The following is a 26,345-nucleotide window of genomic DNA, read 5'->3' as shown; positions in this document are numbered from 1 at the left end:
CCTGAATGACCTACTTTTGAATGGCCAAACACAGAATCTCCTGGAGCTGTTAAAAGAGTTTTCTTCCTTAATCTCCACTGGACATTACCACTCATAACCCCAGGACACCTTCCCCACAAGCTACTGATACTCAAAAGGAGGGATCCTGAATCTGTATGGACGAAGTTGTGCAGGGGTTTGACGGCACCATCCTTAGACCCTATCTGGTTGGGTCCATTTAACGAAACTGGTCTTGGAGCTCTAAAATATTTTTTAAAATTTTTTGTTAATGTTTATTTATTTCTAAGAGAGAGCCAGAGCATGACTGGGGGAAGGGAAGAGAGGGAGGGAGACACAGAATCTGAAGCAGGCTCCAGGCTCTGAGCTGCCAGCAGAGTCTGACGCGGGGCTCGAACTCATGGGCTGCAAGATCATGACCTGAGCTGAAGTCGGACGCTCAACCAGCTGAGCCACCCAGGTGCCCCTTAGAGCTCTAAAACATTGTAATCGACATCAAGAGTGTTTATTCAACCAGTGGTTGTAATTAAGGACCCTGGTTTCTTTTTTTTAGAGAGAGAGAGCCCAAGTGGGGGAGAGAGGTGTGAGTGGAGAGAGAGAAAGGGAGAGAGGGAGGGAGAGAGGGAGAGAGGGAGGGGGAGAGGGAGAGAGGGAGAGAGAGAGAGAGAGAGAGAGAGAGAGAGAGAGAGAGAGAGAGAGAGTCCCAAGCAGGCTCCACACTCAACATGGAGCCCAACATGGGCTCGATCCCATGACCCTGGGATCATGACCAGGACTGAATTCAAGAGTCAGACACTTAACCAACAGAACCACCCCGGCTGCCCGGGACGCTGATTTCTTCTAAACCCCTCTGGATGCATCCTTGCAGGGCAATTCCTTCAGGTCATCAATAACATATTCAGTATTGTTTTAGTTTGCAGTTACAAGTAACAGACTCGCAGTTCAAACTCACCTTGTAAGGAGGACTTTCTACTTTCACAGAAAACAGGGAGTCCTAGTCCCAGGGTTAATTGTATCAAGCCTGCTTCCACCCCATCCACGAGGCAAGCTCATCATGTCCATCTCCCGTCTCCTTGACTTGCTGAGGTCACATGAGGGGAACCCACCAACATGGGCCAAACGTGGCAGCCCGTCTGCGACCCTTTGGGTTAGAGGCACAGGCATGATTAGTAAACACACGTTATAATAGGAGCAGGGCACAGAGGGGCTCAACAGGAGTGACAGCCTTCCCGTGCAGGGTCCCATTTGATACCTTCTGGTCAGGTCACACACTGTCCCGTCAACGGGCGTTAGCCCTGTGTGGCTGTTGAGCCTCAAAATGTTGCCATCTGTGCTGAGATGAGCCATGTTATGAAACAAGATACTGGATTCTGAAGGCTTTGCTCCCACAAAACGTATATGTTTATTTAATGGCTTTTTCTACTGATAACATATTGAACTGGTATTTTGGGTACATTGAGTTAAGTAAAATATTAACTTCACCTGTTCTGTTTTCTTGGCTACTAGATTTTTTTTCTTGGACTTGTCTAGGAGATTGAGACACCTGTCCTACACCTTAGAAGGACTTCCATCCAGGGACCTTCTAGAGCCTTCTCTGGGGTGTGAGCCTTGAATGGCTACACGGGGCACGGCCCTGCCCCCCGGTGGACAGATCCCATACTGCAGCCTGCCTCCTTTCAATTAATTCTGCAAATATCCACAAGATGGGTTGACGATGTACTGGGCGCACAGTGGGGCGGCACTGAACTCAGTAAGGCGGGACACGGGGTGGGAGAAGATCTCTGGAATGTTTCCTGCCCTTTGGCATTTAGACGTAGATCCATTTAGTTTTTGTGCAGGGCATACGTGGGCGGATCAAGGTTGGGGTTTTCTGTCTGCAGGTCCACTGGCTGGAAAGGGGGGCCTTCCCCCAGCCTTGCAGTGACGTCTTGGGTGCAGAGGCAGGTGTCTCCTGTGTGCGGGTCTGTTTCCGGACCTCTGTTTCTTTTGCGCCTCCAGTGACTTCGTCCCGCCCCCCACTCCCCGGTGCCCAGGCCACGCTTGCTTCACTTGGCAACTAACGGGGCTCATCCCCCAGATTTCTGCTCCGGACCCTCGGCTGTCCTAGCTTCTTTGCATTTTCTTATAAATTTTAGAATCATCAAGTCAGTTTCCACAAAGACAAAAAAGGCTGCTGGAATTTTAGCTGGGAATGCACCACATCTGTGGATCTGGGGGGGGAGGGGAGGGGTCCCCCAGCCTCTCCGCTCAGTGAACAGCTATATTCCTCCACCATCTCTTCTTTCATTTCCCTCAACCGTGTTTCATAGAGCAGCTGTACATCTTTTGTCCGACTTACTCCCAGGCGTGCAATGTTTTTGCTGCTATTATAAATGAGCTTCTCTTAAGTGTGCAACTATTTCCGGTCCCAAGTACTTAACTGCGGCAGATAGAGCCGGGTAAGAAGTGGGGACGCCGCACTGAGGAGCACAGATGGCAGATACGCGCATTGAGAGCTGCTTGGCCTCCTGAGCAGAAGAAACCCGGGACGAGATGCGGCCTTACGCCTGCTGGAATCGGGGTATTTACCCGAGAAGCTGCAAGCACACGTCCCTGCGAAGGCAGGTACACAAATGTCCACAGCAGTTTTCATCTTAAAGCCCCAAGCTCGAGCCACCCCAGAGCAAACCAGAGGAATAAGCAACCCCCCAGTGTAGGGAACACAATGCAGTGCACACAAGGGGCCCGTGTGGACGCCCCTCGAAACCGTAAGCAGCGTAAGAAACCAGACAATGCTCGGCTCCTTTCACATAAAACTCAGGAAAATGGACGGGGCGCCTGGGTGGCTTAGTTGGTTGAGCGTCCGACTTTCGCTTGGGTCATGATCTCGCGCTTCGTGGGTTCGAGCCCCGCGTCGGGCTCTGTGCTGACTGCCAGCTCAGAGCCTGGAGCCTGTTTCGGTCTGTGACTCCCTCTCTCTCTGGCCCTCCCTTGCTCACGCTGTCTCTCTCTCTCTCTCTCCTGGAAATAAATAAAACATTAAAAAAAAAAAAACACCTCAGAAAAATGGAGATGCACCAGTACTGATGGCAGCAGATGCACACGTCGGAGGACACGGTATTGTCCCGATTGTGGTGACGCTTTTGTGAGTGGGTCATCAGCTTGCGTACTTTTCATGTGTATTTTATGGAAATTCACCTCGGTGCAGGTGTCAACCGCACGTGCGCGCACTTGCGCGCGCACACACACACACACACAGATGCACCTGTTGTTCTGAGATGCGTGGACAGAAATGGACAGAAGCCTGCACAGGGGGAGCCCTGGGTTCTCGGCCCCGCCTGGCCTCCCCAGGGCTCAGGGGCAGTGAGGACCACAGAGTCCCTCCCAGACCAGAACCAACATGATGCTCACAGGACCCCGGCACCTGCCCACCCCGATCACCTTGACACCCCCAGTCAGAGGGGACTCCCGGACAGTTCTTGGAGGCTGAGAGGCCGGTCTGTTTTGGGGAGCCCAGCTTTGGCGGCCACAAGCCGGGGAAGGGGGAGCGGGGTCGGCAGGGACGGGGTCAAGGACAGAACTCTGTGGGTCCCAGGTGACAAACAGCTGCTCAAACTGGCTGAGGCAGGAAAGGGAACTTACTGGCTCACAGGCGCACAGGTGGCATGAGGAGCAGCCTCCCTCAGATTCGTTTCCCCCGGGGCCTCACTCTTACTCCCCAGTCTCAAGTCTGGGGCAGGGGACACGGAATTTCACTTCCCAGTTTCTTTCTTTTTTTTTAAGTTTTTTTTTTTTAATGTTTTATTTATTTCTAGGAGAGAGAGAGAGAGAGAGAGAGAGAGAGAGAGACAGCGTGAGCAGGGGAGGGTCAGAGAGAGAGGGAGTCACAGACTGAAACAGGCTCCAGGCTCTGAGCTGGCAGTCAGCACAGAGCCCGACGCGGGGCTCGAACCCACGAACCGCGAGATCATGACCTGAGCGAAAGTCAGACGCTTAACCGACTAAGCCACCCAGGCGCCCCTTACTTCCCAGTTTCAACAGAAGTCCTGGGGCCGCCAGCATGGGCCCAGTGGGGTTATCTGTCACCGAGAACTGCACTCTGGTCTGAGGGATGGCCCGCAGTGCCGGTCCTAACCTGGGGCCTGTGGGCCCCTCGGATTAAGCGGCACCCCCACCTCATGCACTGCGGGCCGGCGGGAAAGCCCACTGGACGCTCAGGGTGCGTGAGCAGCCAAGGTCAGCTCACTTTCCCAGGTCTCGTGGGCTCCCACGTGGCCCAGCCCGTGCACCTGGCCGCCACCCCCCCCCCGCCCCCGCCGCCAACCTTCCAGCCCTGACGTGGAGCCCAGCTGGCCCCGGGAAGCAGCAGGCCGCGCTCACCAGCGAGGCCACGCTGGGCCATCTCTTGCTGGGCTGCCGGCTCCAGCTGGCACTGCTGTTTGGGGACGCCCCAAGGCATGCACACCGGCCCCGGCCCCAGACGCCCGCCTGCAACAGCCCCGAGGGAGGGCGAGTCCGGTGGCTGCTCCGGCCCACCAACCAGGAGGATCCAACAGCTGCGTCCCCAGCGTCCTGAGCAGACCCTGAGCGCAGGGCGGGCACACGAAGCCAGCGGCCCTCAGCAAGCAGGCTGCAGGTGGCACCGCGCGGGCCGAGCGCCAACCCCTCCTCCCAACCCCAGCCCCCAGCCAGGGGCCCCTGAAGCTGCGTCCCCCCTACCCCGGCCCCCCGACTACCCAGCATGCCGCGGGGGGCCGGCACCCCAGCTGGACTTTGCACAGGGGACAGGCAGCGGGTGTGGGGGGCTCTGTGAAGGAAAGACGGGAGAGCCCCGGCCCCGCAACGTGACCCCTACTGGACAGAGGCCCCTGAAGCCCTGCCCTCCGTGTTGGTCTTTGCGCCTTCTTGGGCCCCAGATGGTTTAAGAGTAAGCGACAGCTGCCTCAGATGGTCTCAACCCCTCCTTCCCGGCAGAGCCCTCACCAGTCGGGGCCCCCATCCCCTGTGCTCTTGGGCACAGAGGTGGGAGCAGGAAGCGAGACAGGTCTGCCTAAGGGCAGGTGATGCCACCGTGCAGGCCCCAGCCGCCCGGCCCAGGGCCGCTGAGACTGGGCGGGCAAGGGGCCCCTGCAGGCACGGCCGCCCAGCTCCTCATTCCACGGACTGGGCCCTCTGCAAGGGGCTAAGGGACCATTCAGGAGCAGGTGGCAGGGCTCCCACGGGGCTCAGAGACCCGGGCATCAAACCCCGGGGTGGCCCACACCAAGGGAAGGCGGGACGCATACCCGTCCTGCCAAAGACCCCTCCGAATTTCCACCGCAACCAGAAAGCGTCACCTGAGGCGCTTGGAAGAATTACCAGAGGACCCAGCACGGCCCCCACCCCCACCCCCACCCCAGCCAGACTCAGCGGTGCTGCAACCAGCCAGGGGGGCCGGGCCAAGGGCCGCGCGGATGCCCCCGTCCTCAAGGTCACATGGACCAGAAGGTCACCGCCTGGCTTCCGGCAGCTGCACCCATTAATCAGAAACTGTCAAATCACAAATCCCTGAGTCCGGCCAATGGGCTGGGACAGGAGCTCTGCCCGGGGGGCTGGCATGGGCCCTGAGGCCCGGGCAGCTGCTCGCGGCATACTCCAGCCTCGCCCCTGCACGGGGACAGGCGGCCAGTCTTGGCCTTGCAGCCTCTTGAAGAGCTGAGCCTGGTCCCACAGAGGCCAACACTGCACAGGGAAAGGAAGGGCTGGCGGCACACCCGGCCTGGGGGGCGGCAGCGCCACGCCCGTCGCGCACTCGCTGTGCCAGCTCTGCCGGCTCCCAGGGACCCACTCTGGTCACGATCCAGAACACCCCAGCACGGAGCAGCCACTGATGCCCCGCGCCCCCAGCATGAGGGCTGACGGCCGGCCAGGTCCGGGGCTTACCGAGCCCACCAGACCCCGTCCACAGCCCGCTCTTCTGCGTAAGAGGGACAACTTCAGGGGCGCCTGGGTGGCTTAGTCAGTTAAGCGTCTGACTTTCGCTTAGGTCATGATCTCGCGGTTCGTGGGTTCGAGCCCCGCGTCAGGCTCTGTGCTGACTGCCAGCTCAGAGCCTGGAGCCTGTTTCAGTCTGTGACTCCCTCTCTCTCTGACCCTCCCCTGCTCACGCTGTCTCTCTCTCTCCTAGAAATAAATAAAACATTAAAAAAATTAAAAAAAAAAAAAAGAGGGACAACATCAGGGCCCAGACCCACAGTCTTTTCCCTTTTTTTTTTTTTTTTAATGGCTGCATTTCAAAGAACTGTTTTTCACTCAGAAAACTTCCCAGGAGGGGATGGGTTAGTGCAACAAAGTGGCGGTGACTGCACAGAGGTCTCCAGGCACCTTGACGACGAGACCTCGCCAGCCCAGGCGGCCACCGAGGGCGGCCTGCGGAGGCCGGATGCGGGGGAGGAACGGGGAGGGCCGACGGCTCCGCCCCTCACCCCGCCCCCACCCTGAGCGGCAGGCACCCCATTTCCCTGGGTGGCGGGAGCTGGGGTGGGGCCCACGGAGCCGTGGCCTGTCAGCAGGCCGGTCGCTCGCTGCTGCCGTCCGCCGGCAGCCCTTTGCTCAGGAGGAAGGCGTCCTGCTTGGGGTCTCGGCCCAGGAAGAGCTTCAGCATGACGCTGGCGTCCTGGGAGCCGCCAGGCCTCAGGATGCAGCTCCTGTAGTCCAGGCCCACCTGTCGGGAGTAGGGGTGGGGCTGAGGCTCTCCGCACCCCGGCCCACCCGGGTCAGCCCACCCGCATCCCCTCCCCTCTCCCAGCCACAAGCGGGCTCACGGGCACCCGCAGGAGCCTAAGAGAGCACAAGCACACGAGTGTATTCACGAGCACGTGTGCAGGAAGCCTGTCCTCAGAAGCTCCCCGGGGCCCTTCATCTGCACAGGGCGTGAAGCCCAAGCCGAGCCCCACAACACAGGTGCTCGGGCCTCCGTCGTGACTCAACACAGGTCAGGAAGCCGGCTGAGTACCTGGTCCCAGGAGGGCCCGGGGCGGCGACCCCTCAGGGTGGAGCGCCTGGCACAGAGCAGCAGGCGCCTCGGCTCGCCCACTCTGGCCCTGGGCAGAGGGGAGCAGGGCTGAGAGGTCACCTGCTCCCTCCACAGGCAGGTGCACCCCCTCCCCGCCCCCGCCCAGTGGCTGGCCTCCCCTCACCTTGCCATTCAGGATGCCCTCCTGCTTGAAGCGCGTGTGGAACATGTCCATGGAATACACCTCACTCCACAGGTAGCCGTAGTACTGGGCGTCGTAGCCACCCGCGAGGTGCCCGAAGGTCGCCGGCATGTTGGTCCCTGGGACAGATGCGGTGCAGCTCTCACCGCGGCCCCAGGCACCCCCGGGCCCCTCAGCCCCCAGGGAGCCCCATCAGAGATGACGCCACACACCCGGAGGAGAGCCGGCCCGATACTCCTAGAAAGCAGGAGCTGGAAGCCTGGCCTGGGGAAATCTCTTCTCCTGTATTAACCCAAGCGTTTGTGCTCAGTTTGTGCTAATGACGGGCGAAGAAACGTGTTACTGCCTTTTCTACTCTTTATCTCCAGGGCACGGAATCCTGGCCTCTCCTGCACCTTCCGGGCTTGTTCCGTGTCGGAGAGCACGGCTGAGGACGTACCAGTCCCAGTGCGGAAGGAGCAGCACGCGGCCTGAGCAGGAGCGGCAGCAAGAAAGGACAGGGCTGCCCACAGGCACCCGCGGCCGGAGCCACAGGCCCAGGAAAAGCAGCGAGGAGGGAGGCCTGAGGCTGCAACCTGTATCGGCCTGACTCCCTTCCCTCGTCACTAGATCCTTCCGACGCGGGAATGGCTGAGCCCCAAGCCCCGAGGTGGACGCAGCTGGCGAGCGGCTACCTGGCGTGGCCGGGACCCCGAGGATCTCCCGGCAGAGGTGGGCGTATTCCTCAGCTGGGTCTGCGATGGGCTGGGTGTGCAGGGCCTGGTCCACTTTGGCCAGGACGATCTGGCGCAGGTTGAAGAGACCTGGTGGGCGAAGGAGAGCGGGAGGCTGGCTCTGGGCTCCTGCCCAGGTGGCGCACGCCTGCCTCCTCTGGGTGCGGTGCAGCTGCCCCCCCCCGCCCCGCCCCCGGAGGCCCGGGACAGGAGGGCAGCCCCCACGGGCACCTGTGTTGGCCTGCCGGGACTTGATGAGCTTGTCGAGCAGCTCCTGGGGGATGGCGCTGCCCGTCCTGTAGTGCTGGGACATCCTGAGCAGTGGCTCCTTCTCCCACACCCAGTTCTCCAGCATCTGCGAAGGCGCCTCCACGAAGTCCCGCTCCACGTGTGTCCCGCTGAACATGGCGAACTCCGCCTGCACGGGGGACAAAGCCGAGGAAGGTCCGGACCTGCCCGGCCACGTGGGCACGCAGGGCGCCCCTGACAAGCACACCAGGGTGAGCCGACAGCCGCTGCCTGAGGCCTCGAAGCCTGGCTGACAGGGGGCCTTGGGCAAGTCCCTTCCAGGCCCAGAGAGAGAGGCAGGAAAATGGCGGGAGACCAGGGAAGACACATGCTGGCCTCGTTACTCACGGACTCCCTCCTTGCTAAACATTCTTGTTGTCGTTAATATTTGTTTAGTTTTGAAAGAGAAGAGAAACAATGTGTGAGGAGGGGAGGGGCAGAAAGAGACACGCACAGAATCCAAAACAGGCTCCAGGCTCTGAGCTGTCAGCACAGAGCCCGATGTGAGGCTCAAACCCACGAACTATGAGATCATGACCTGGGCCGAAGTCGGACGCTCAACCGAGCCACCCAGGCGCCCCTACTTGCTCAACTTTTTAACCCAAACCCAACACCTATGGCGCCCTGTGACCGTTGGACGCTCTGCCTTTGGGTTTCAGTTCTGACTGTAAACCGGGGTCCTTGTCATCGACTACTGAGAGCCCCCGCTCCCTTTTATTTGTATTTTTGTTTCTACAGATGATCTGTTTGGGACGGAAGCGCTGTCTGGCGCTCCTGAGTGCAAGGCTGTGACGTGCACAGAGAGCACGCGGGTCAGAGGCGCTTCCTTCAGGCACGAGCCACAGCACCGCTGGCCGGGGGTTGAGTGTTACGTCAACGATACGCAGAAAAGGTGTCTTTCAACAGAAACGCACATGACACAAGGTCACATATTGGCGGGTCGCGACCAGAGGCCCGCAGGGGCCTCACTGTGTGTTCCGCCAGGAGCCTTGGTGTCCGCGAACTCCGTGTTCTAGCGTTTATACGCTCTGGGAATGGCGGTAACGCGTCTGAGGAAAAGCTGAAGGAGATGCGGGAGCCACGAGAGTCCCGGGTTTGGGGAACAACCCGTGAGAGTACAGCGCAGGGGCGGGAAGAGGTGGCAAGAGCAGGGCTGACAGGGAGCCCGGGGCGCACGCGGCTAGTGCTGTGTAGACGCTGGCTCCGCCCCAGGTGGCTGCCGGCAGGTGAGGGCCGGCCTGCAACCTGTCACCACAGACAACACTTAACTCACAGACGATGACAGACCAACACAAACAGTCAAAGCTGAAACTTCTAGAAAACTAGGAGACAAAATTAGCATCTTGAGTTAGAAAATGATTTCTTCAACAAGACACAAAGTGCAAACTGTAGAAGAGAAAAAGCACTGAACGCAATAGTCAAAACTGTTCAAAAGATACTTCTCAGAGCTCCACCCACTCGCGTGCAAGTCCCTCGGCCGCGAGCAGGAGCGAGGCGCCCACACCCACCGCCCTGCGGACATACCCTGAACACATGACGCTCAGGGAGGGAACCAGACACGGGAGGCCACGTGGGGTGTGAGTCCACGTGCGTGACGCGTCCAGGACACGCTCATCCGTGGACGGAAGGGGCTCGTGAGGGCCGGGGACAACTAAGGGACATGACTCTTTCTGGAAGACTGAAATGTCCCAAAACATCTGGTTGGCAGCTCTACATCTTGGTGAACTAACAACCACTGAAATATTTGACTTAAAATGACGTCACTGGGGTGGCCCTAATCCAATGACCAGTGTCCTTATAAGGAGGGAGGCACCTGGCTGGCTCAGTCGGTTAAGCGTCCAACTCTTGATTTTGGCTGAGGTCATGACTTCATGGGATCAAGCCCTACGTCGGGCTCTGAACTGACAGCTCAGAGCCTCCTTGGGATTCTCTCTCTCTGCCCTCCATCCCCCATTTGTGCATAAGCTCACACTCTCTCTCTCAAAACAAATAAAGATTAAAAAATAGAGAGAGGGGAGGCCACAGACGTGCACAGGGAAACGACCCTGGGAGGACACGGGGAGAAGACAGCTGTCTGCACACTGAGGACAGCGGCCTCACGAGGACTGGGCCTTGGACTCATAATGTCAGACCCCCAAGCCCCGGCCCTGGGGGAACACAAGCTTCTCCCCAAAAAGCCGGCCGGATGTACGGCTCCATGCTGGAAAGTGGCACAGCAGGGCATTACTGTGGGCGTGGGGACACCCGCTGAAGACTCCATGAAGGGGGCGGGGGGGGCTGCCTCTAGATACGCTGACCAGCACCGCCCCACCCCCACCCACACCCACCTGAGAGCAGACCTGCTGACCAGCACCGCCCCCACCCCGCCCCTGTGCCCCCCCGCACCCACCTGGGAGCAGAGCTGGTGCATCACGTGCCCAAACTCGTGGAAGTAGGTCTCCACCTCGTCGTGCTGCAGCAGGGAGGGGGCGGCCGGGGTGGGCTTGGTGAAGTTGGCCACCATGGCCGCGATGGCGATCTGGCGGCTCCCGTCCGGCCTCAGGCAGCCTGGCTGCAAGCCAAAGCAGGCCGCGTGCCCGTACTTCCCTTCCCTGCGGAGGGAGGCAGGGTCAGGCCCGGCCAGGGACCTACTCTACCCCCCGACTGGCCCAGAGGGCTGGTGACCCCATGAGAGCCCCGACTGCGCCACTCTGACTCTGCAGCCCCTCACCCACCCAGGCCACTGGACAGATCGAGTGGCTCGAGCTTTCTTCTCAGCAGCAGGGGTTCTGCCCCACCACCCGTCCCACCCCTCGGGCAGAACCTCCCGGGCACCCTCCCGCCTCCCTGGACAGGGAACGTTCCCGGCCCCTCACCTGGCCCCGCGCGGTGGCGGACACACAACCCATTGCACAGATGGAAACGCTGAGGCTCAGAGAAGGGTCGCCCAGCTCACACGCACCTCGGGTAGAGGTCCAGGTAGAACTTCCCGATGACCTTCCCTGAGGCCGCGTCCCTCACGCAGTACAGCCTCACGTCTTCGTGCCACGCGGGGGCGTCCTCCTCCAGGTCGAAGGTCAGCCCCAGCAGCTCCTGGTAGATGCTGAGCAGCCCCTTGGTGACCACCTGCATGGGGAAGTACTCCTTGAGGAGGTTCTGGTCCACGCTGTAGCGCGTCTCCTCCACCTGGTTCATGTAGTAGCGCATGTCCCACGCGTTGATGCGCCCGTCGAAGTCCAGGCCCCGCTTCTCGCATTCGGCCTTCTTCAGCTCCAGGATCACGGCCCGCTCCTGCTCCCCGAGGGGCTTCAGCTTCTGGGCCAACTCGTCTGGGGAGGGAAGAGAGGAAGGCAAGGCTACCTCTTGCGGCGACCGCCCCCGGCAGCCCCGGGCCCCGGCACGATGGCCCCCGCACCCCACCCAGGAGGAAGGCCCGGGCTGCAGACACACGGGCGACGCGCTGGCCTCTGCAGCTGGGGCGGGGTGGGGGTGGGGTGGGGTCGGGTTGGCTCTGCCTCGTCCACGAGTGGGAGAGGACGGCCACAGCGGGGACGCTGGCCCAGACCTCAGGCCAGGAAGCCGCAGAGGAGGGCGGACACAGCCTCACCCCAGAGCTCCATGCTGGGCTGTCGGGCTGGGGGCCCTCGAGGCTGAACAGGGCTGGGGAGGTGCTGGGATTCCCTCTGGGGTGACAGGACACGGGTCTCCAAGGCGCCTGCACGTTGCAGTCGAGAACCACCGGAACCCGATCCCAGAACCCAAGGGGGGAGGTGGGGGAGGCAAGGGCTTACCCAGGAACGTGGCCACCACCTGGCTGCTCTTAGCCATGTTCATCTCCAGGACGTAGTCGGCGTGCGTGCTGAACCCCAGCAGGCTGGACTTCTGGGCCCGCAGGGTCACCAGCTCTCTGAGGATCGCACAGTTCTCCTGGAACCGACCAGCGACCAGCTCTGTGGCCGTCGGACCCACCACTCCCACTCAGGCCCCGTGGTCAGCACGTTTCTGGACCGCCAGGACCCGGCTGGCTCGTTTCCCCCCCCCCCTCCTCCGGCCTCAATTTCTGTGCCTCCCATGTGGCCCTGCCCTAACACGGTGTCTCTACGAACCCTCGGGTCTCATCTGGGCCCAGAAAGAACATACACTGTGAGGGGTTCTGAGGCCGTGAGCGGAGAGCCCCGGGGGCGCCATGCACAGCCAGGCCTGTCCCCAGGCATCTCTGAGGGGCAGACCCAGCCAAACTCACGGGACCAACATGAAATGAAACCCATACATGATTTGTTTCCAAGGGAAAGAGGGCCGTGCAGAACACGGTGCTCTCGGGGTGCCTGGTAGCTGTTGGGTAAGCGTCCGACACTTGATTCGGCGCAGGTCACGATCTCAGGTTCGTGAGTTCAAGCCTTGCATAGGGCTTTGCACTGATGGTGCGGCCCCTGCTTGGGATTCTGTCTCCCTCCCTCTGCTTCTGCCCCTTACCCCCCTTGCCTCCCTCTCCCCCAAAGAACAGAATGCTCCCCCAGCCTGGTCCAGCCACTGAAAGTTGGGTAAAGACCTTCCTGACGAGGGGGACTCAGGGCAACCCACCAGCATCGCCATCCCCACGGCACCAGACGACACGCCAGGTCCCCCGGAGCCCCCACCCGCCCCTTGCTCTGCCTCTCAGGGTGGGGGCTGGGGCCGGCCGGGCAGCAGGACGAGGCGATGCCAACCCCACCAGTCCTGACCACAGGCCCGCGGGCTCCGCTCTCAACACTATAAAGTCACTCCCGACACCCTAGAAGCGGCACATCCCCACCAGAGCCTGAATTCCTGGCTCTTCCACGAGCCACCCCCACTCCCAAAGCCCCTGCCCGTGTGAGCTCCTTCTCCAGGTCCTCATCTCAGTCTGTGGGGGGCGATCTGAACGCACGGAGTTTCCTTAAGACCAGTTTACTTGGTCTTGACTCCTGGGAAGTGGGGAATATGGGACCTGACCACACGCTTCCCTCTCACCCTGCAAGGAGCTCAGCCTCTAGCTGGCAGCTCCTGACCCCTGTGTGCACACGGAGAACCAAGGGCCCTCATCACCTGCTGCAGACCCTGAGCAGGAGAAGCGAGGCCGAGGCCACGGCGGGGTGAGGCCACAAACCCAAGTGTCCGTGTGGGAACGGGTGTCTGAGCGGCGAAGGCACGCCCAGGGCCGCAGCAGCTCGAGGGCCCGGGCCACCACACAAGACAGAACAGTGGTGCTCGAGCCCGGGCAGCACCACCGGACACGGGGACGAGCAAACGTAAGGCCCCGTGGGCACTGGGCACGGAGCACAGGCCTGGCGACTCCCGGGCGCCACCTTCGCACCTGCTTGCACCGGCAGTTGAAGGCCTCCTCCACCTTCCTTCTGGTCTCCGGCACGTGGCACTTCTTCAGGAGGGGAAAGTAGTGGGGGTACTTGAGGGTGACTTTCAGCTTGTCTTCCCCGACCTTCTCCAGCGAATTCAAAAAGTCGTCCGGGAGCCCTCCTGCAGGGACACGAGCAGGGCTGCCGGAGGCCCCACAGGCTGCCAGGCGCCGGGCCCGGCCTCCCCTCCCCACCCCGCCCTGCGCCCTCCAGGGAGACGGGCCGCTGCCATCTCCCGCCAGGCTCCCAGGAACAGCTCCCCTCGGCTCAACCCTGGACAGAGAGGTTTTCGGGGGCCGCAGCCTCTCCCCTCGCCCTCCCTGGACAGCGTCACCAGCAGAAGACAGATGCCCTCTGTGGCCCTCACCATCCCGGAGGCCACATTTCTTCAACAGCCTCCCCCCAACCTCCTGCAGCTCAGACTGAACACCTCCAGGAGCCACGGCTCACACGCCCGGCTCTGACCTGCCTACACCTCCTTCGCGGCCAGGCGGGGCCCTCACCTCAGTACAGGTGGGAACGGACATGCTGGGGCAGGGTGGGCAGTGCCGGGCAGGGCACGGTTGGGGAGGTCACAGCTTTCCAGGCTCGGCGTGTGAACGCACGCATGCAGATGCCCATTTGTGACTGTGCCACGGGGCCTGGGGGCGGTGAGCACGCCGGCACCCCGGGCTGCGTCTAGGCACAGGCAGGGCGAGGACCAAACGGCCTGGAGCACACGTCCCAAAGAAGGTGCTCAGAGAAACACGGGGACGCCTCCAGTGGGAGGGGCTCTCGCGGTCACACCGAGACAAATGGAGACAGCGGCGGACCCCAACCCGCTGAGTGAGGGGCCCTGTCCACAGTGGCGCCTGCTGATAAATCTAGCACATGGGGGAGGGAAAGCTGACGTGAGAGGGACAAACACAAGGAAGGACGGGGTCAGAAGGTGGGTCGTGAGCAGCAGCAGGGACCTGTGAGCACTGAGAGCACCTGAGACTCGAGGAGGGGGGAGGGGGATAAAGAGAGGGGCGCGTCCTTGTAACCGAACACTGACTCTCCTTCAGCAACTGGAAGAAAACAAGCGCCAAGCCTGGGGTTCACTGGGGCTCCGGGCTGCCTACGTGGGAGGCCGGGCTGACACGGTGGGGCCCCTCGGGCTGGACAAATGCGCGGAGAAGCCGGCCCAGGCGATGATGTGGGTGAGCAGATTCGTCTGCCCAATTCCAGAGACCCAGGACCTTCCTCTGGCTTCCTTCCGTCCTTAGCCGTGGGGCCCACATGGGGGGACTTGCTGCCCGAGGCCCCAGGACAGACTGAACCAGAGTGAAGGGCAGCGCCGATGGACCTGCGAGCCCCCGTTTAGGGGACTCGAATCTGTGGCATCTCTGCGAGCAAGCCGCCCTCGGGGGCCTCTGGCAGCGAAGCCGAGGCCCCGGCCCCCCATGCCTGAGATGGGCGCTCCGGGGCCACTGGAAACCCGGCCCCCAAGCCGCTGGCAGGGCCCCTCCTCGGCCTCGGCAAGCCCGCCAGCCTGCGCTCTTCAGAGGCGCCCACCGCAGGAAAGGTGGAAGAAAACACTCCTGTGAAAGGCTGAGAAGCAGTTCGACAAGAAAGGGACCTATAAACACAGGATGCTCCGTGACTGGGAGGCAAATACAGGCGCCTGGGGGGAGCCTGGGGGGCTCCATGAGTTAAGCGTCTGACTTTTGCTTGGGTCATGTTCTCGCGGTTTTTGGGTTCGAGCCCTGTGTCAGGCTCTGTGCTGACAGCTAGAGCCTGGAGCTGCTTCAGATTCTGTGACTCCCTCTCTCTCTGCCCCTCCCCCACTCACCCTGCTTCTCAAAAATAAACAAACAACAAGGCGTGTCCTGGGGACAGCAGAGTAGGGAACCCGGCTGGGTCTCTAGGACACTGCTGTTCAGGGCTCCGCCTCCGGAGTGCAAGACGTGCCCCGAGGGGCCGAGGACGGCCTCACTCCCAGGAAGGCTCACGAGGCTGCAGATAAGGGTCTGATGGAGGACAGGATGCGTGCACAGTAACACGAAAACACGGACAGAACGTGCGATGTCCGCTGGCGGCCGGCACACGGACCACGTACACAGGCTTCCTGCTCTGCCGCTCCTGCAACTTTCCCCCAGCTGTGAGACCTTTCAAAGCTAGACATTTGGGGAAAGAGGGGAGAAAAGTAAAAACTAAACTTTCCCTTCAAAAAGCCCGTGTCCAGTGGATTTGGGAGCAGCAGTCAGCCAGGACGTAGGCCAGCCCCTCCCCGGAAGGTTACAGCGAGAAGAGCAGCAGGAGACCTCCGCGGCCTAACCCAGGGCTCCTGCCGCTGCCCAAGAAGGACCTAGAAACGTAGGATTCCAAAGTGCTGAGCGCTCCAAGTGAAGAAACCCACCCCCAGGGCAGTGGGACACAAATGCCCCCCACATGTGGGAAGGCTGTGGGAGGTGAGCGCCGCACCCCGCCACACGCCCCTGGCCCATACCCAGCTCCTCTCGAGTGAGTGGCAGGAAGGTCGTGTCCTCGTTCAGGTTCTTGTTGAAGTCAATGCACAGAAGACTCAGCTTCTTCTTGATGCTCTTGATTTTCTGGTGGGAGGAGCACAGGCGTGAGGGGCATGGCCTCTGGGGCTGGGGGCTCCCCCATCACAGGGAGAAGGGGGTGAAGTGGGCAGAGGGGTCTGCACGGCGCCAACAGAACCCAGACACCCGCCTGCCATGCCAAGTGGCCTCGGTGACCCCGGAGACCTCTGGCTTGTGTCCCATCTGTTGCATGTCCCTGGTCAAGGGCCTTCTGGACCCTATTTCCTTCAAGGTCCACAGCTTAGGCTTTTGGACATTCTGACAGAGCAGCAAGGCTAAGTCTCAGGGAGAAAACTCTGATGAAGAGGGTGCTGTCCTGGACCACAACGCCCGCCCACGACTGCCTCAGGGGGGCCCTGGAGCCCAGCTCAGGCCCCAGGCTTCACAGCAGCTGCTCGGTGCAGGGCTAGTGAGCCTGACAGCGGTGCAGGGCACTGGGGGCTCCTCGGGAGAGAACTGGTCTCAGAACCAGCCCACATGGGTGCCCTGAGCCTCCCCTGGCCATGACCCTGTGCTGGGAGCTCCCACTTACTTCCTGATCTCGCCAAAGCCTCACAAAACCACATGCAGCCATGCCAATCAAGCTTCTAAGGCATGAAAACTGCTCGTGCCCCAGGGAACAAGGCTCGGCTTCAGGGTCCCCACCCAGCCCATGTCCTTCCCAGTACAGCAGCCCTCAAGTCAGTCAGGACTTTCGACAACCTAATGACCGAGCTTTAAGAACAACCCTGTAGGCGCCTGGCCGGCTCCATGGGAAGAGCATGCTAGTCTTGGTCTCGGGGTCGTGGGGGTTCAAGGGTAAAGGTTCAAGCTTTTACTCTCGGGAGTAAAGTTTACTTAAGAAAAAAAAATATTACAACAGTGTTCTTGTCGCTCTGGCCGAGTTCAGCATCTGCACCCGCAGAAGCTGAGATACCACACTGGATTCTGGACCCCACGGTTCCGAGATGGGACTGGACTCAAGCCTTACGTTTGGTTTCAATGACAAGTATGCCTCATTTCCCTGATTCTCCAACCAGAAGGCAGAGTCAGTTCTAAGGGACAAGAGATGCTTACTAGCTCCGATGTGGACAGGGTATGTGCGTTCACTGTGTCTCATTTCCTGTGCTTTCATACCGGGGGCCTCGCTGAGCCCGCAGGGAGGGCCTCTCCTAAGGGTGGCCAGTTCCAGGGGATGGTACCCAGCTCACCCATACGTGTGCCTCGTGTGCAAACCAGCCAGTCCAGAGCCCCAGCCCCGGCCATCCCCTCTGTGTGGCTGCGGAGCCCTCAGAGAAAATGGGAAGGGAGTGGGGCGGACTGAGACCCCTGTGATTGGCCACAGGACGCCCTCTGCCCCAGGCAGGAATGCAGGCGACACCGTCTATGACTGGGGCCTTTGATGAGCAACTCGGATGAGGTCCTCGTCCCTATTCCTGGCACACAGCTCCTGAACCCTTGGAATTTCTTAAGTGACAACATGAGACTGAAATAGCTCTAGTGACAAGGTATGGGGACCACTGTCTCACCAGCCCCTTTCCACCACACTTGAGTGCATACTAATGAGACACCTTTGGAAAGCCCCTAGGATGGGGGACTGGTGGCCGGGGAAGCCTCTCCTGCCTACCGAGGGAGGTGGCGGGCCGAGTCCATCACCGACGCTATGACCAGTCGGGCTGAGGTGAAAAGGCCACTACAGAGCCCCTAAGGCACAGGGTTCAGGGAGTTTCCAGCTGGCGAACACGTGGAGGTGGCCATGAGTGGAGTGCACGTGGGGGCACAGCGGCCCCGTGGCCCCCCTTACCGTGTCCTGTGCGTCTCCCCCATCTGGCCATTCTAGGCGGCACCCTTCACAATAGACGGATGAGAGCAAGTAAGCTTTCCCTGAGTTCTCTGAGCCACTCCGGCAAATGAATTAAACCTGAAGAAGGGGTGCTAGTCGGTGAGAACCAGGTGACACCCTGGACTTGCGGCCAGTGCCTCAGGTCAAGGTGGCCCTCGAGGCCCTGACGCTGTGGGATCTGACACTCACTACCTCCGGGGACACGGGGTCAGAACACAGTGCTGGTGTCACAGAGGACCGTGTGGTGAGGGCACCCCCACAGCTGGTGTCAGGAGGAAGCCATGCTGTTGCAGCAGAGTCCTGAGAACAGGAGCCCCACAGCCAGAGCAAGCTCGTCCTTACTGCCATCGCTCCCAAGTCACGGAGAGGACCCACTGAGGCCTGCCACGCGCCCCGTGCGCTCTCCCCGCGGCCGAGGGAGCGCCATGCTCTCAGGAAAGCCTCACCAGGAGCCTGGAGAATCCAGGGCAGAACAGGTGCAGAGAGAGAGCTATTCACATGGACCTCCCTGCCCAGAACTGAGGCAGCAGAGACGGGCACCAGGCCTCAGGCGGCGCACGCGATCACAGCGCCCCCCCCTCCCCCCCGCCAGCTGGCATCACCTCTTGAGTGTCTTCAGGCAGGTGAAGCCCGTTCCTTCTGCCCAGCTTGACCAGGCGCTCCAGGTACCGCATTGCCTCTGGCCTCAGCGAGTCCTTCTGGACTTTTTCCTAGAGTAAGAAAATCAAAGCTGTGTTTATAATGAAAAGCCATGACACTGTCGGATGGTGGTGAAGCATCAGGGACGCTGGGTCACGCAGGGGAGAGCCTACAACTACCACCGGCTCCGCAGTTGCCCTCCGGACATTCACCCTAGAGGACGACCGTGGTCACGTGACACCTGCTCACAACCGCCTACGGGAACCAGCCCAGAGTCCCTTCCCAGGTGAAGGGTTAAACGGGAATGAGTCTGCTGTGTTGCATCAAGGTCAACAACCCGGCTGTGACACTGACCAGTTCTGCAACATGTTACATGGGGGAAACCAGGCAAAGTACAGACAGGTGCTCTTCGAGCTATTTCCTCCAGCCGCATGTCTACCTGGAAAGGTCTTGAAACTACAATTAAATACAAGATAACCACCTGCACTTCCACAGGCCACCTGCGTGTCCGTGCCCCAAAGCACACTCGTGTGCCTTCCTGATGCCAAGGGGACGCGGCAGCAGGTGCTACAAGAATGAGCAGAGAAGCATCTTTGTCCTCCTCTGACATCAGCAGCCGTGGCCCAGGAGGCAGGACAATAGCCCTTCGGGGCACCCAGCAAGGAAAGGAGGTGCTGGGAGGATGGAAGGCCTAGAAAGTCTCTGGCACAGGGCATGCGGGTGCGGGCAGTTAGGCATCTGACTCTTGGTTTCAGCTCAGCCCATGATCTCGCGGTTCGTAGTTTGAGCCCCATATTGGGCTCTCTGCTGACCTCGAAGAGCTTACTTGGGATCTCCTCTCTCTCTCTGCCCCTCCCCCATTTGTGCACATGTGCTTGGTCTCTCAAACTAAACATACGTTAAAAGAAAACTCCTAGGCATTTTATATTCTATTTTCCATCCCTCTCCACATCTGTCAATTTTTCCACGGTTTTTATCATGGTAAAATACAACATGAAACTTACCACCTTAGCCACTGTTAAGCACATGGCTCAGTGGCGGTAAGTACACTCAGTCACTCAGCGATGCCCTCCAGCCACCCCCAGGGCTCCTCAGCTCTCTACCTTCTGAGGAACAGAACAATCACATCTAGAGAGGTTCTGACCACCCAGACACCGGTCTGTCCCCCACCAGTTCCTCCGCCTCTAGCAGGCCTGGTCGCGGGGCCGAGCGGACGCAGGGCTTGTCGCTGCCCCTCACCTGCAGCCAGACGATCCTCTGGTAAACATCCTGCCGCATGCTCATCTCCACGTCAAATTCAGACAGCTTTTTGTCCGCCTCCGTGCTGGCCGTCCGAATGTCCTTGGATGGAGAAACATGCTGGGGGAAATCAAGGATATTCCTCTGAACTGAAACAGGGAGATAGGACAGGTGTGAAAATGGGCCCCGGGTAGAATCCAGCAAGTACCTACCTCACCCCTGCTGGGCACATAGCCTGTCCACATGTGTCTCCTTGTTCAGTGAACCCTCTCCACGCTGAGCCCTGGGGCGGGCACTGGAAGAAAGGAGCACTGTCACCATGTCCTTGGGGACCTCACAGGCCAACGGAAGCAGACTCAACTCCCAATACTCCAAGGTCCAAGAAGGACCATAACAAAGGAGTGTGACAAGATCGTGAGGCTCCAGTGGCTCCAGTCCAGGAAAGCCACAGCCACTGACAACAGTATTTTAAATTCATAAATGATTTTCTACTTAAAAAAAAATTTTTTTGTTTGTTTGCTTTATTTATTTTTGAGACAGAGAGAGACAGAGCACCAGTGGGGGAGGGTCAGAGAGAAAGGGAGACACAGAATCCGAAGCAGGCTCCACGCTCCGAGCTGTCAGCACAGAGCCCAACACGGGGCCCGAACCCACAACATGAGATCGTGACTTGAGCTGAAGTCGGATGCTCAACCAACTAAGCCACCCAGGGGCCCCTAAGAATTCTTTTTAAGCTTCTTTATTTTGAGAAAGAAAGAGCATAGATGCAGGTGAAAGAGGGGCAGAAAAGGAGGGAGAGGGAGAATCCCAAGCAGGCTCTGTGCTCAGCTTGATCTCATGAACCGCAAGATCATGACCTGAGCTGAAATCCAGAGTTGGATGGTTAACCAGTTGAGCCATCCGAGCACCTGAAAGAGCATCAGCTTTAACGGTTATCGCCTGACCCAGTACCCGACTCTCAAGCACCCACCCTCGTGAAAGGAGAACACGCGATCACACAGACACACACACGTGCACAGCAGCGGGACCAGTAATAGCCAATAGCAGAGATGGCCCAAATATCCAACAAAAAGTGGATGGATACACACGTCTGGCAGGCACAGCACGTCACTTGGTTGCGAGAGCAGGAGCGAGGCGCCCACACCCGCTGCCCCATGGTCAGACCCTGAACACATGACGCTCAGGGAGGGAACCAGACATGAGGTGTTGTGAGTCGAGATGCGAGCAACGTCCAGAACAGGCTCATCCACAGACAGGAAAGGGCTCGTGGGTGTGCTGGGGGCTGAGGAAGGGATGGGGAGTGACTGCTAATGGGGACAGGATTTCCCTCTGGGGTGATGGAACGCTCTAGAAATAGAACATGGTGATGGCTGAATAACTCTGAATATAAAAACCATTGAAATGTATGGCTTCAAGTGAATAAATCGTTAGATCTATAAATTAGATCTCAACAGAACATTTAAATCTTAAAAAGCACAGGCTCTGAATGGGAAAGACCTGCATTCAAACACCCCTCTTTGTCACTCCTGGGGCCCCAGGGCAGGCTTCCTACCGGCTGCCCGGGAGAGGACAGTGAAAAGAACAGAAACCGTATCTGTCTGTCTGCGATTTACAGGGTCACAAGTGCCTGTGATCGCAGCAAGCGTGACAACAAAATAGAGCACACTGTCAGATCAGTGCAGGCAGCTGTGTGAGCAGAAGGGGTGTGGGCAGGGGCTCCCGAGGAGAGTTAATCCGTTATCACAGAGAAGCCCAACACCCTGCAAAGCAGGGGCGCAGGAAGCCCTGAGACAGGACAGTGTGAGCAACTGCAAGCGGCCACATGGCCAGGCACACACAGCGCAGAGGTGGGTCAGAGAGGGGACGGTGCAGAGCACCGAAAGCAACATCAAGGCCTCTGGCCTTCACCCAGAGGGCAGTGGGAAGACAGAGGGGTTGGCTGAGGGGAGTGTTGTAATTCAATCTTAGTTTCCTTTAAAATTCCTTGCGGGGGGGGGAGGGGGGTGAAGCCTGCAGGACCGAGGTGGGGGGAGGCCAAGTGACGTCTGGCAGGGCCACGCCCAGTAAGCAGGAATTAGCATCAGGCAGTGCCCAGAGCCTCTTTGGAAAGAGACAAGAAGGGGAGACTGAGGCACCCCCGCCTGAAGGCAGAGCAGCCCGAGCAACCTGGCAAGCCTGGTGCAGGGAGTGTTCTGGAGAAAACCGCGGTGGCGATTCCCAAACGCTCCCTGGGAAAGGACTTCTAGAGGCCCGGGGCTCAGACTCTCCATAGCGAGACTGCTCGGTCTTCTGTCCCCATGCCATCAACCTCCACACACGGGCTCAGGGAAGCAGGGCTGTACCTACGTGTCCCTCACTCACGAAAGGAGCAAACAGACCCCAAGGAGGAGACAAGGATCCAGGTGGGTGGCGATGAGGACACCTGATGGCATCAGGTAACCCAAAGCACCGGGGGAGGCAGCGGGGAGAAGACAAGCAAAGGAGGCCAAGTTCAGTCACAAAGAGAGAAAACAAAGATCTCCTGGGACATGAAAGGTGTGAGAAAGGGCTCTGGTTTCGAGGCCGGCATCCGAGCTGACTCCTGGAGAGGAGAGCGGTCACTCGTGCTGTCCGGCTCGGGCCCTCAGGTGACCCTGCCCACAACTAAGTATGCCAGGCCGGGAATGAAGTGGGGCCCGGAGGAGAACGGGCCCTCGGGCTGCCCCTGGCCAGGGGGTCCTTTACCCCTAGTCGGCTCCTTTATCCACCAGCGCCCCCTGGGGAGTAGGTGGCCTCACCCACGGCTGGGGCCGCTTCTGCCCCCTGCCCCCTGCCAGGTCCTGGCCTGGATCTACCTGTGTAGGACACCTCCACGTCCGCCAGCGCCTTGAGGGTACTCTCGTAGGACACGTCTTCAAACTTCTGGGAGCCCACCTGGTCATACACACGCTTGGTCTGCTCGATGAGCTCCACGGTGAGCTCCTCTATCTGCTGGGCGCTCAGGTCCCACCGCAGGTAGTTCACCACGGAGCACGGGGCCGCCGTGTCCACGGCATCTCCGGCACAGGCTGGACAGAGAAGACAGGAAGCCACACTGAATGTGTCTGCTTCAAGGGCAGAATTGGGGTTGGAGTAACTAGGGACTGGAGGGCAAGGCCAGGAGCACCGTTTCCCCGTGCAGGTCGACAAGGCCCGGGGCTCTATGGGGGTGACGGGCTGATGGATCCTCTAAAGCAGATGGAGATTCCGCACCCCGGGGAGACACCGGGTGGCCTCCGGGGATGCTGCTCAACACCGCCAAGCGCCCAGGACACCCCACGACGCCCCAGCCCCGACACAGGCAGCGCTGGGGTGGATGAGTGGCACACACCTGCACTTCTCGGGTTAATTTGATTGTGGGGTGCTACCCCCGGAGCCCTTTGATGTACTGTGACACTTGTACAGTATTTCTTTCCTAACAGGGGAAATTCCCAAGTCCTGAAGCATCCCCAGCGCCGAGAATTTCTGGATAAGGGATTCTGGTCGAGAACAACGGCTGTCAGGAAGCTGCTGTGTGGTGTGCAGGGTCAGGGTGTTTCGCTTTCATTCCCTCACTGAATTCTCAGTTCTGGGCTCTGGGTCCCACGTGGCCCCATTTTACAGATGGGGCCCGGAGATTTGGAGAATGCAAGTCTCCAGCAGTGGTCCCACTCAGCAAGCAGCAGAGGTGGGGCTCCAGCCCGTGCGGTCAGACTTCAGCTCTGACGCTGGGAACTGGTGAAGGGCGTGCACCCCTACCTTTGTAAACACCTGGTTTGCAGGTGGTGCTGCCCCTTCCCGTCCCAGAACTCCACCCTGCACTCAGGATGACAGTCCAACCCTCACTAGAGTCTACACCGGGGGCTGGCAGAATCTGTCCCCGGACAGCCCACAGGTAAAGGTGACGAGACAGGAGGCTGGGTGAGTGACCTGCCAAGCCTAAACTAACCAACCCTTCACAGACCGCTCGGCTGCCCCCTGGTCTACATCGTCCCGGCTCCACTGGGCCCCGCGCGGCAGGTTTGGCCAGTTGGTTTTGCCAACTTCCCTGTGCCCAGACACGCTGGCTTTCTTCACGGCATCTCCCAGGCCCTCCCACGGGTTGCCCCCTCGCCAAGAGCCCCGCCCCTGCCAGTCTTCCTTTCTCGGACGTCCCGCCGACATCCCTGTAGTACCTGTGGGTAGCTCAGATGGCTACGCCCGCCCCCGGTCCCTTGTTGAGTTACCAAAAAGAGGCCTGTCCTGTGTGAGCGCCCACCTGTGCCCCATTTCCCCTTCCCGCATGGCGGGGAGTGGCGCAGGGCCACGGTGGTCCAGGCAAAGGGGGACGGCCCCACGCAGGGTGCTGTGTTTGGCATTCCTAGGACAGGGCTTTTAACAGCATCATCAACATCACTCTCTGCGGTGGGGGCCACCCTGGGCACCATCTGGTGTTGAACGGCCCCCTGGCGCCCATGCATTCAATGCCAGGAGCACCCCCAGGCCTGACCACCACAGATGTCCCCAGACATTGCCCAGTGTCACCTGGGGAGGCATTTTCAGCCCAGCTGAGGACCACTGACATTGGCTAAGCGGGAAAAAGTCTCTTAAGCCAAGACAGGGTGGTACTCCGGCCACCTGACCGCTGGCGCTGGGGGAAAACCCTTCTGCCTGCGGAACCGCAGAGACCCGTGGGTCTGGGTTAACTGGGAGCCCAGGGCTCCAGAGGCTCGGGAAATCTGGAGGCCGCTGGGATTCGAAGTTGCGCTCGTTCGGTAGTATCTCCAGACCCCACCTCCGCACTCGGTCTCCAAGCGAACAAGCCCGCAGCACCCGAATTACGATCTACCGTAAGCCAGCGGGGAGAAGAACGCGGGGGAGGCAGACCCGCAGGAGAAAACTCCAGGGGGCATCACACAGCCCGCCGGGCAACTTCCTGTAACCCGCCACGCGCCTCCTGTCACTCCCATAATGAACCCCCGGCCACCGGCGGCCTTTCGCCCTTACAGGGCGATGCTACAGCCAGAATGACTTGTTGCTACGCAAACGCGTTACCCTCGCAGTTCCCGCCACCTGGGACCGGGCTCCCGCAGGTCTTGGCGGCACCGCCGGCTCTCCACGTTGGGTCCAGGCTGATATGCCGCCGCCTCCGAGAAGCCCTTCAGGACAGCCCTCAGCCCACCACCGACCACTCTCTTTAAAGCCCTCGCTTGCTTCCCTGCTGGTTGAACGTCTGCCTCTGGAGCTCTGGGACTCCGCCTAGAACTCAGGGGCATCCCCCCCCCGCCCCAGTCGGACCCCCTGGGCCCGACCCGCCCTTAGCAGCAGCGACCTGGAGTTTGCTGAATGAGTGAAGCGCTAGGAAAGCCGGTCCATTCATTCGGCGGCAGAGAGGGCGGGGTCCCTGGCTCGCCGACCCGTCCCCGCCAGGCTCCAGTCACCCGAGGGTCACTGGGCTCGGGTCCTAGGCCCAAGTCGCGACCCCGGGAGGCTGGAGGCTGGAGGGAACGCCGGAGTCCGGGGAGCGGGCTGCGCCTCGCGCCAGCCAGTACCTGCGGGGGGCTTCATGGCGGGCGGGTGTGCACCGGCGATCCGTCCCTCCACCTGGTCCGCCTCGGTCCGCCTCAGCCGCCGCAGCCGGCCGCTCCCGTCCGTCAGCTCAGGGGCCTCAGCAGCCGGGACGGAGGTGCCCGCCGCCCGCGCGCCCGCTGAATGCTGGGAGGGCGCGTGTGCCGAGGAGCAGAGCGCACGCGCGCCCCGGCTCCGCCCACACAACCGCGGCGGGGCTTTGGCGAGCTATCTCACTCAGCGCACGCGCCGGAGCCCTCCCTGCCCGTCATTGGCTCTCGCAGCGAGGGGGCGGAACCTTCGGGGAAGCCCTGGAGGGACGTTTCCATGGAAACCACACACAGAGGTTGCCTTGAAACCAGTGTGTGTGCGGCTCTTTCTGCCAGTAGTTCGCTGCCTGGGTCACCAATTTCAGTGTTAATCTTTGCTTGCCTCCTTTCTGTCTTACAGTTGTGTATTTGGCTACTTTTGTGGGTTTTCCCTTCACCTAAGGGCTTCACGTTAGGGATCCCTTACCAGACTTCGGCGCTTTGGTAGATTATCCCAGCCAGCATCCTGCCCAGATTCCAGCACGTGTACCGGCAGAATCCGGTGAATCCATTAAAGGCACTTTTGTAAAAAATCGAGAAAGCTTCAGTAAATGAATCCACGAGCTCAAACAACAGCTGTTTTGAAAAGGTGCAGTATCCTGGTCTGTAACTATTGTTGTCCATTAAAACGAACAACGAAATCTTGGCACTAAGGCGCCCAGGAAGAAAAATACACCAGAACTAAAATGACCAAAAAACACACTCTCCTTAGTTCTGCAAAAGAAAGTAAAGAATTCCCGGGCTTTAAACATGCATGCATTTTAAGTAGGATAAAAGTGAATTAGAACACTTCCGCAACTTCAATACTAACAGCGGTCAGTTGTGGGTCCTCTTAGGGAACTTCGTCACCAAACCCTCTATTAAGCTCAGCAAGCTTTATCCTACTTAATCTTCTTTTTCACTGTTATCCGTACCTGGAGG

At 59.9% G+C, this 26,345-nt stretch overlaps 1 protein-coding gene across 2 annotated transcripts; it reads right to left on the bottom strand.

Annotated features, from left to right (window-relative positions):
- Positions 1-6,220: 6,220 nt before the first annotated feature.
- Positions 6,221-25,476, bottom strand: THOP1 (thimet oligopeptidase 1). 2 transcript variants are annotated; one of them, XM_039248157.1, is made up of 13 exons: positions 25,320-25,476; positions 22,626-22,838; positions 19,792-19,940; positions 18,516-18,623; positions 15,995-16,097; positions 13,485-13,645; positions 11,944-12,079; positions 11,115-11,481; positions 10,563-10,764; positions 8,117-8,303; positions 7,847-7,975; positions 7,155-7,291; positions 6,221-6,679 (listed from the first exon to the last, which is right to left on the bottom strand). In XM_039248157.1, the coding sequence occupies exons 1-13, from the start codon at positions 25,333-25,335 to the stop codon at positions 6,521-6,523; spliced, it is 2,067 nt and encodes a 688-aa protein (XP_039104088.1). In that variant the 5' UTR covers positions 25,336-25,476; the 3' UTR covers positions 6,221-6,520. The 2 variants fall into 2 exon arrangements, with proteins under 2 accessions (XP_039104088.1, XP_039104090.1); XM_039248159.1 differs by lacking the exon at positions 25,320-25,476 and having other exon boundaries at positions 22,705-22,772.
- Positions 25,477-26,345: the final 869 nt, after the last annotated feature.

This window comes from Hyaena hyaena, unplaced genomic scaffold, assembly GCF_003009895.1.
Source record: "Hyaena hyaena isolate Hyena2069 unplaced genomic scaffold, ASM300989v1 scaffold_302, whole genome shotgun sequence".
NCBI lineage: Eukaryota > Metazoa > Chordata > Mammalia > Carnivora > Hyaenidae > Hyaena > Hyaena hyaena.
This window is presented reverse-complemented; position numbering and strand designations above follow the sequence as displayed.